The following is a 9,370-nucleotide window of genomic DNA, read 5'->3' as shown; positions in this document are numbered from 1 at the left end:
GGCCAGCAAGGCTGCCTCAGGTCTCAGCACAGCTGCAAGCAGCTGCTGTCAGAGTGCTGTGAAGGCTGTTGCTGTCAGGCTGCTCTATTGGACTCTGGGAGCAAACAGAGCAAGGCTGGAGCTGCAGCAGCTTGTAAATGGGAGGGACATCTGACCAGCCTGACTCCCCTCCCCCTTCCCACACACAGGCAAACCAAGAGGTCAGTCACCGCTGGGCACAAAGCACAGTGGGATAGCTGCTGGAGGACTGCCAAAGCAGCACGGCACGCACAGGTCCAGGCGGCACCGACTCCAAATGAGGCCTGGTCCCATGTGAAAGAGGAGAGCGCTCAAGGACAAGGACAGGGCAGCTCTGGGGTCTCGCCCCAGAAGGGGTCAGAGGGCCACACTTGTGAGCCTGCGTCACGCTACACGTCTCACCGCCTACAAGGTCAGATGCTCTCTGCTGGGCGAGAGGAGAGGGGACGTGGTTCCCTGGCAGCTCCTGCTTCCAGTGCTGTCCACGTGCCAGCTCCTCCGGCCATGCAAAGGGTGGGTAGGCCCCTCCCCCATCACCACAGGGTTTCACACCCCCACCCTGTGCCAGAGGGGCAGAAGAGCTTTGCCCCCCTACCGCCATCTCACAGAGGTGATGGTGACCAGGGCATGGAGGGGTGAATTTCACCCCAGGCGACCTGGTCTACGGAGCTCCCTAAAGTCATCACCTAGCTTCCTACCCAGGGAGAATGAATATGCCCTAAATAATTACCAGTTAGGAAAATAACCCTCCAGATGAACAGGGGCAATGGTGGCTCGATGCTTAATCAGCTTAGGACTGAAGAGTAACAACTTTAACATGTTCTTAAATCAAATCAGGACTTAACCAAAGCTCTAAATATGAACAAACCGATTAGATTCTGTGCGCCCAGAAGCAGATTAATCTATTTTATACCTGCAGAGTAATCTATTTCCTGTCCTCCAGCCCCTCCGTGGCTCTGTCCCCCCCTTAATGAGAGACCATCCAAGCCAGGCAGAGCAGCAGCAAGTTAAAGGGGTATGGACTGGACCGATGGACTGTAAGGTGGGTAAAAAGGTGGTTAGGTGGTCTGGCTCAATGACTGCCTAGCAGCTGGCATCAAGCAGGGTGCCCTAGCGGTGCATCCTAGGGCCAGGTTTGTTCAACATCTTCAGAGACCTGGAGGAGGGGCTGGATTGCACCCTCAGCCAGTTTGCAGGTGACACTAAGGTGTGGGCAGAGGTCGGTACCTTGGAGGGTAGGGATGGAGTCTAGAGTGACCGAGACAAATTGGAGGGTTGGGCCAAAAGCAATCTGAGCAGGTTCAACAGGGAGAAGTGCAGAGAGCTACAGTCGGATGGAGGAATCCTAAAGGCTGCTACAGGCTGGGGACTAACTGGGTGAGCAGCAGTTGTGCGGAAAAGGACCCTGGATTACGGTGTCCGACAAGCCGGATATGAGCCAGAAAGGCCGACGGCGCAGTGGGGTGTACGCGTAGGAGCGCTGCCAGCAGACCCAGGGACACGATCATTCCCCTTTGTTCAGCACTGGCTCCCGCACAGCGACAGGTTACAGGCTGCACAGGGCCGTGCGCTCTGGAGTAGGTGGGTTTAGCTAAGCCCCAGCTCTGGCCCGGCACAGGCCTGTAGTACTGGTGGGTGCGTGTGTAAAACTGAACAAGTTCCCACACTCGAGAGTGACATGATTCTTTGCAGCAGGGCTCCCTCTGCTGGAGCAGCCCAAACCAGGCAGGGTCCAGTCCTGCCAGCCGCCTTTGCCTTCCATTGAGCGGAGCTGAGCCGGAGCAGAGGTTGCTCAGCAGCTGGGCAAGGCCCTGAGCACCTCGCCAGGTCAGGCCAGGCCAGGTCGAGGAGAAAGTCTCCCATTTGCACGTTGCTGACAGCAGCACTAGGCCCCAGCTTTGCAGAGACCCTGGTGGGAGGCTGACTGGCACAGGGCAAGCTGAACTGCTTTGCCAACCGGCACCGCGGGAGTCCAGCTCAGAGGGCTGTTGCTCCCAAGCCTACAAAGCTCACCCAAGGGCCAAGCACACCCACAGGCCAGGGGAACTCCCCTGGGGAGCATTCCAAACCCGTGTGAACTGCTGGGGTGCAGGCGGCTTGCGGTGGGAGAGGGGTTGAATGCAGACCGGAGGGCTAGTTAGAAGCTGGAACGGAGGCTCCAGTCAGCAGCAGGTGGCCATGCCCACATGGCATACACCAGGTCAGGCTGCATGCACATGCTGGGCACAGCCAGACCCATGTCTGCCCAACACCCAGGGATAGTGCTTGACACACAGGGTGCCACCCTCACACCCAGCAAGTGCTCTGCCCGCACAAGGGCACCCAGCGGCTGAGCCCCATGGGCATGGAATGCCCGTTGCAGCCCCAGACTAACATGCACAGCGCATGGCAAACACGTCCTTCCACACGTCCAGCAAGAGCCCAGCACAGCCGGCCTGTTGTGGTGTGGAACAGCCACCGGAGCAGCTCTCTGGGGCACTCGGCCTCCCAAACAGGTGCTGGGACACCCAGCCTGGCCCAGCAACCCTCATGTCAAGCGATTCCCTTAAGCTTCGGTTACAGGCAGCAGCCTCTGCCAGTACCTTCCCTGCAGAGCTGGCTAAGTGTGCGCATACACCCAGGAGAGGGATGAGATGTTTTTCCTGCTCCTCTGTTGTGACAGTGTCTCACATCTGGGAGACAGCCTATGGGAGGAGCAACTCCCAAAACTCGGAAACCAAGTCACCACTCCACAGATGGGCATCTGCGTGGCACTCAGCCACCTCATGCGCCACTCACCCGGGCAGCCTCGGTACCATTCTGCACCTTGACACTCGGATTTAAATGGCTACGGCCCAGTAAGCACAGAACATCCCAGCAAGCTGGACACCACCTAGAGCGGGGGGAGTAAAACTAACACCAAGGGCTGAAATGGCAACCTGTTGCGTGTCAGAGTCGCAGTGCTGGAATCGATTTACATACATCTGCATGGCATGCTCCCAAGGGGCACTTAGAACGGAGGCGCTCCATATGCTTGGTTCAAAGGGAAGACAAAGGGGTGGGTGACTTGATCACAGGCTGTAAGTCCCTATGTGCGGAACAGATATTTGATAAGAGGGTCTTCACGCCGGCTGATGAGGGTACACCACCAAGATTCAGCAGCAGGAGGCCGAAGCCAGACAAATTCACCCTGCAAACAAGATACACATCATTTAAGTCAGGACAATTAACCATGGGAACAGCTCACCAAGGGGAGTAGGGGGATGCTCCCTCAAGGACTATGTTAAAATCAAGGCTGGATTGTTTTCCAACAAGGTCTGCTCTGATTCCAACACTAACTGAGGGAAATCCTGGGGCCTGTGTTAGGGAGGCAGCCAGAGTAGATGGCCCAAGTGGTTTCCAATGACTTTCTAAGCCACAATCCTAGAGTTTAAGGCCAGAAATGATCCCAGAAGTCAACTATTCTGACTCCTGGCACCACACCCGCCAGAGAATTCCCCCAAAACGTGGCTGGATTCTGGACTCTGAGCACTGTACTGCCATTTCTACATTTCCCTTTTTAAAAAAGGGTCCCTCTGTCCTTCTGCTTCCACCTGAGAGATTTTGCCTCCACCTTCTGCTCCCCCAGAGCTTTTCCCTTCTACTGTCTTTCCACACATTTCCCCTCCCTTCTTCTAGCCCCACCATCTGCAGTCTCCTCTGTCCCTTGCAGCTTCCTAGAATACTGGTTCCACCTCTATAAAATCAGGTAAACAATTACCAGGTCTCAGTGGATAATGCCTTACAGCCTGGAAACCAAGTGTGACAAACCCTTATACTCCACGTGGAGCACAGGTCATCTACAAGTGTCCTTCACTGCACTCTGCGTTGGGACAAAACCTCCAGCTGACCCCACGAGTGCCCCAGTTGTTGTCCTTCAGTCTCAGTAGATCTTCTCCACGCTGTCCAAGGTCTTCCTCTTTTGTGTTTTCCTTGCAGGTTCCACGTGAGCCCTTGACAGACTACGCTGGGTGATGGTTTTCTGAGCATGTGGCCTACCCATCCCCACTTTCTTCTCTTGATTTGAGCATCAAGTGGTTCTCCTCCTGCTGTGTTCCAAAGCTCCTCATTTGGGACCGAGTCTTGCCACTGGATGCAAAGGATGCACCTCAGGCCTCTGTTTAGGAATGGCTCTAGCTTGTGATTTGACGACTTTTTCCTACACCAGGTCTTGCACCCATACAAGGACACACTCTTCACACTTGTGTTGAAGATCTGCAGTGTTGTTTTTGCAGATATTATTTGTGAACTCCATTTAGGACAAACTATCTTGACTGCAGCTGTTGCTTTCCCTATCCTGCCATTGATATCCTTGTCTGTTCCTCCATCTCTGCCATAACACTCCCCCAGTAGGTGAGCTGCTCCACATCTTCCAGGTCATCCCCTCCCAGCGTGACGTCGGTGGTTTCAATCCTCATTCCTTGGTCTTTCCCTGGTTAATGCTCAGTCCAGTCTGAAGCAGTTTTCTCTAGTCTTGTGACCTTTTCTTCCATGTTTTCATGTCAGTGTGAAAAGAGGACGACAGCATCAGCACAATCAATGTCCTCCAGCTGTTTGGGAAGTGTCCACTGACTGCCCCATTGGTGGCCGTCTTTCGCCCCACTTGGGGCCTGGCAGCCATTGCTCTCAGCTCTGCACTCCAGTGCGAGAAATCTGGAAATGGGAACTTGAGTACTTACGGAGCCCCTGGCCTCCGTGTAACATGGCCAGAGCTTCAAGCAGGGCTGCAACTGGCTACAGAGAAGGGGGCTGATGGCACCTTTCCCACCTTTCAGCATAAAAACCACCCATCAACTTAGCTCTGTCCAGGCTGCCAAGAGTCACTACACCTGGCCACCATCCCAAGAGTCTGAGCTCCTAATGGGAAAGGAAACAAATAACTTGGAGCAGGGAAGGGGGACGTGAGCGCAGCCCCGGCATGCAAAAGGGGAGGGGAGGAAGATTGATGGACTGGTATGGGGGTGGAGGGAGGCTGTAGCCAAACAGAACACCCCCCTTTTGCTCTACTCTATCTTGCCTTCCCTCGGTGCTTCAGAGCACGAAAGGGTTAAAAGGAACAGCCCAGCCCTGGAATGCCCCAGAGCGCAGATGGGCTTATCTTAGCCACCATCCTTGAAGCTCTGGAGCAAAGCTAAGAACAGTGGGCTAATTAACAGCTGGGCCTCGGACTGCCCTTGGCTGATTACCATCAGTTGATTCGCCCACAGGGTCCCAGACACGAGGAAAATCTCCAGCCCATTAAGAAACAAATGCCCCTAATTGTCTCTACCTCGCAGGTGTGAGCTACGCCCTTGAACTCCCTGTGAGAACCAGCATCAGACAGTTTAATTCAATTAAACCAAGGAAGACGCCTACGTGACCCAATGGGTATAAAAGAGGGGTCCAGCAGACCCCCTATTTGAGCTCCAATCATCTTTCCTGCCGGACAGGAGGGTGGGGGTCGCCCCAGGTCCCCGGGGACGCCCGACTCCTGGAGAAAAAGGGACAAAGGACTTCTTCCCAAGGGATTGAGAGGGAAACTGGCCAAGCCACGTTGGTAGCGCGGGGTGAGAATAAGACCTGCTGGGTATTTCATCTTTTTCTTTTGCGTGCATTTAACAAGTACAGATCTCTGAATTAGAGTGCATGCTAGCTATTTGTAATCAAAGTAGAAACCTTGTAACAACTGTAACCACAAGAGCTTAACTTGCTAGGTAAACAAACAAAGCAACATTGTAACAGTAAGAGATTAACTTGTTAGGTAAATAAACAAAGTAATTAAGTGGTAACCTGATGACTCCTGTTACTGTGCAAACCGAACACAAAACAAAGACCCAACTGCTTTCAGCTGCTCTCAGCCTGGTCATTGGTGGGCTCTGCCATAGACAAGGGCATACGTGGCATCTCAGCTGGCCATTGGCTAACAGAGGCGCACACAGCCCTGGCATGTGACAGAGGAAGAGCAGAAAGCACAGAGACTGTCACGGCAGAGGACAGGGGAATGGAGACCCAGACCCCTAGGCACAAGGGAGTCCCTAAAGTCAAGGGGGCTGGGAGGTGGGGCCCAGGGAGCTAAGGAGGGGGAGTACACGGGTTTGTGCCCTCTGCTGGGTGCAGTGAGATCAGCCAACACAAGCTAAGATGTGCATGAGCCCCCCAGCAGCTCTACTTTTCATCGTCACACTTGTCTTCCTGCCGTGCTCCAAACCGACACCCCTGAGGTCTCCACCTCTGCCCAGGCTCTTATCCACTTTGGTGTCTCTGCTGTGGCTCTGATGCACTGCTGTAACTGCAGCATCTGGGGCCAGTCTGCACTCAGAGATCTACACCCCACCCCCAATGTTGTACCTACTCTGGGTGGAACTTGGGGAGCCTTCCAGGGCCACGCTGCAGCCCAACCTCTAGCTTGTCCTTCAAGAGCGTTTCTTCTCGTTGGGACCTGCCAGCATCCAGCCACGTAGCTTCCCCAAAAGCTCTGTCTGCGAACCCACTCTGGCCACTACAAAAAGGGGCAACATTCCCAGAATCAACACTCGCCTCCGCTAGTCACCAGCAGTACCTCGCTCATTCTGAGGTCCCCCGCCCCAGGGACTGCCCCCCCTGCAGCATGTGTGGGGGACAGCTAAGCTAAGCTGCTGGAACTGGCCGCACGAATGCGGCAGCTCTAGGGGAGGCGTGAGGCACTGCCTCGGTCCAGGCATGGGTGGCTAGTCCCAGATCCCACCAGCGCTGCAATGCCCACGTGGCTGTCTGCAGCCCATGTCTCTTTGCCCAGGCTCCTGCTCCCCACCAAAGCGTAGCTGGAACCTTTAGGCGCCTCTGCTAGCGAGCCAAACCTTTCCAGGCATGGAGATGGCTGCTGTCTACAAACTTACTCTCTCTGGGTCAACTGGACCACTTACCAGCTCAGAGACCCCTGACCGGTGGCTGAGGCCTACAAGCTGCAGAGGCTCAGCTGTTGGGCTCCTCAGCCATCGCTGGAGCTGTGACCACCACAAGGACATAGGGACTTGACGTGCTTTGCAAGCTGAGCTCACAACTGGCTTTTAATACAGCCAAAAGCCAAGCCCGCTTCAAGGGATGAAGGAACACAGGCCGCCCCCATCATCTGGGACACCAAAAAGGGCTCCAGGGTCACAAGGAACTCAACAGGCGCACGCCGCGCATATGGCCTTGGGGGATGCAAAATGGGGAGTGGCCGTATGGAGGTGACCGTATCTATGTACGGCATTGCTGAGACAAACAGAGCAGCACCGAGCTCACAGCTGGGGTATGCAGTTTAAAAAGAAGGTTGGAAAACTGGCAGTAGTGCCAAAGGGAGACAGACACTCACGCTCACGGGGGAAAAAGCCATAATGTTAGGCTGGTTTAACCATGTCACTTGGTGTGTAAAAACCCACATTCCCTAGGCAGTGCAGCTAAGCCAACCTTCCCCATTCTGTGTAAGCTGGGAGAGAATTTCTTCATCAACTTGGCTATCGTCTCTCGGGGAGGTGGATCACCTCTGATGAGAGGAGAGCCTCTCCCACTGGCGCAGGGAGTGCAAACGCTAGCAGTTTCTCAAAACACAGTCGGAGAGCTGATCTGATTAAGTGCAGGGCACTAGGGGCATTTTCATCTTTCACAGAAAGCAAGAACCAGAGGCTAAGAGCTGAACCCAGACCAATTCAAGCGAGTAATCCGGCACAGCTTTACCAGCAAGCGTGATTAACTGCTGAAACCAGAACCTCCTGGGGGTACGCACTCCATCTCCCAGGATCTTCAGATGAAGCCCAAAGGCCCAGCTGAAAGGTGCTTTAGCCACAACGAGTGAGGAGAGTTGCTGGCCTCAGCACAGGGGCAAGTGCTGAAATTCAACAGCATGTAGAGCAGCAGAGAAGCAGAGTTTGGCTCCTGCCGGCCTTGGGATCTCTGAACGCAGAAGCCTGCAGCCTGATGCTTCTACTGCGTCCCACAAAGCTTCCGAGAAGGTGCACAGATGGCAAGTGTTTCACACACCATTGAATCCTGTTTTTCAAATGCACTGCATTGGCTTCCCGTGGTTTGCAGTCCCCACAGCATAGGCCAGTGATTCCAGAGCGGTTCAGAGAGCCGGCAGGACACAGGGTGCTCACTCGCCTGCTTTCCATGTCCCAAAGTGCTTGAGTACCCCAATGCCCTCACGTTACCAGTCCAGCTAAGCAAGTGACTCAGTTGCCATGGGGCAGGCAGTGGTTAGAACTGGGTGTGCACATCAGTGAGTGGGAGTGGGGTGTCCACAAGACACTCCGAAATGGGTCACACCAAGGATGACATTTGGGGACCCCGGGTTAGTTCGCTTGCTGTGGCCTGAGGACGTGCTCATACGCTGAAGAAGCGATGCCCACATATGCCAGACTAAGATGGCAGGGGTCCCTCCCTTGGGGTCTATTTCAAATTGAGGTCTGGAATGCAGGAATTGAATGCAGGAGGAGGGACAGGTAAGCAAACTGCTTGGTCATGCATGTTCTTCCCGTTCAGATTTTACCCATTTTCACACCGCATGGCTTTCTAATCACGTGTTCCCTTCCTCGTTCTTACACTGGGGAATTCAGTAAGCAGAGTCAGACAAGCATCCCTCTTCCCCAGTTAGCACCCTCACCTGCCCACCCCAAAACTGTCGTCGCTTTACCAGTGCCGCACACCTGGGGGAGACAGTAGTGGCTGGAAGTCCTCGTTGAGGTCTCAGATTTCGTAGGGTGGCATTTTCAGTGGATACTACTGCTGTGACCTTACATCTCTGGGGCACCTGGCACATCGCAGGTTCTTCTGCCGGCTACAGCAGCACCTGTCAGTAAGGTTGCTTTGCTCCTGTCAATCAGATGCTTGTTTGAGTGATGCGCGCGCACACACACACACACACACGGTGTGCATATCTAAACCCAGGGCAGGAGGTCAGGCAACAGAATTAAAGCAGTTGGTTACCAGCACTCTTCATCTGCACAAATATTTCACAGCAAGTCCACGATTTCAAACTAACATATGTTACCTACATTGTGCTTACTATTCAGAATGGGGGAAGGGGAGCCCATATGCACACATGCTAGCTCTTGTGACAGCTAGACTGCTACAACTTGGCTGGAGGGAGCCAACAGAACAGTGAGTGAAGCCTCATAGCACCCCAGTACTGCTGCAGTGTGCTGTCCCTGAGGGGATGGGGCAGAGAGCTGAGTCTCAGCCCTTCCATGAGCTGATTTCCAGTCTGCCAGGACAGCCCGAAGTGACAGGACGTGATGCAGGCAGAGGTGTCTCCAAAGCTTAGCACAGAGCTGCAGTAGTGCCACTGCTTGGAGTACCTGTGCAACACGCAGGGCACCAAGAGCTGGACAGCGTTTCG

At 54.3% G+C, this 9,370-nt stretch overlaps 1 protein-coding gene across 1 annotated transcript in view; it reads right to left on the bottom strand.

Annotated features, from left to right (window-relative positions):
- Positions 1-2,229: 2,229 nt before the first annotated feature.
- MSANTD2 (Myb/SANT DNA binding domain containing 2) overlaps positions 2,230-9,370 on the bottom strand; it is a 42,626-nt gene continuing 35,485 nt past the window's right edge. Inside the window, exon 5 of the mRNA XM_074977103.1 lies at positions 2,230-3,187. Within this exon, the coding sequence (XP_074833204.1) occupies positions 3,037-3,187 (151 nt within the window). The 3' untranslated portion in view covers positions 2,230-3,036. The remainder of the gene's footprint in view (positions 3,188-9,370) is intronic.

The sequence above is a fragment of the Carettochelys insculpta genome, chromosome 25, assembly GCF_033958435.1.
Source record: "Carettochelys insculpta isolate YL-2023 chromosome 25, ASM3395843v1, whole genome shotgun sequence".
In the NCBI taxonomy this organism is placed as follows: Eukaryota; Metazoa; Chordata; order Testudines; family Carettochelyidae; genus Carettochelys; species Carettochelys insculpta.
The sequence above is the reverse complement of the archived record's forward strand: the minus strand, read 5'-3'. Positions and strand labels throughout refer to the sequence as shown.